The 560-nt window shown below is 58.9% G+C and overlaps 1 protein-coding gene across 1 annotated transcript in view; it reads left to right on the forward strand.

Moving 5' to 3' along the window:
• Positions 1–207: 207 nt before the first annotated feature.
• EMH_0036860 (uncharacterized protein) overlaps positions 208–560 on the forward strand; it is a gene marked incomplete at both ends in the record, with an annotated part of 11,723 nt that continues 11,370 nt past the window's right edge. The window contains one exon of the mRNA XM_013495130.1: positions 208–455. Within this exon, the coding sequence (XP_013350584.1) occupies positions 208–455 (248 nt within the window). The remainder of the gene's footprint in view (positions 456–560) is intronic.

Below are 560 nucleotides of genomic sequence, written 5' to 3' on the forward strand. Positions count from 1 at the left end.
TGTGTTTGTGCGTGTTGAGGATGTGCTGGAGTTTAGCTGCTGCCTGTCTGCTGCGCTGCGTACAACTGAGCTGTCTGCTGCTGCTCTTGCTGCACTGCAGCAGCACAGCAGCAGCAGCAGCAGCAGCAGCAGCAGCAGCGGTTTGTTGCTGCAGCTGCAGCAGCAGCAGCAACAAGCACGAGCCTCACGCCTACTATGGGAGTGTGCATGCGGTCTATACACTGCACAGGAGCAGCAGCAAGACCCCACGCTGCTGCTGCAGCAGCTGCTGCGGTGTCTGCTTCTCTTCTCCCCCCTGAAGCTATCATTCAACTCAGCCAGCTGCAGCAGCAACTGCAGCAACTGCAGCAGCAACTGCAGCAGCAGCAGCAGCAGCAGTCTTTCGATTGGTCTTTGGCGTGTCTGCTGTGTTTCTGTTGGTTGGTTGCTGTGGGGGGCAGCAGCAACAGAGGGGAGTGCGCAGCAGCAGCTGCTGCTGCTGCTGCAGGCTGCTGAGCGTCTGCTGCAGCTGCAGCCGCAGTTTGTACCTGTCTTCAGTACAAGCAGCAGCAGCAGCAGCA

The sequence above is a fragment of the Eimeria mitis genome, genomic scaffold, assembly GCF_000499745.2.
Source record: "Eimeria mitis Houghton genomic scaffold, Emh_scaff1430, whole genome shotgun sequence".
Taxonomy (NCBI): domain Eukaryota; phylum Apicomplexa; class Conoidasida; order Eucoccidiorida; family Eimeriidae; genus Eimeria; species Eimeria mitis.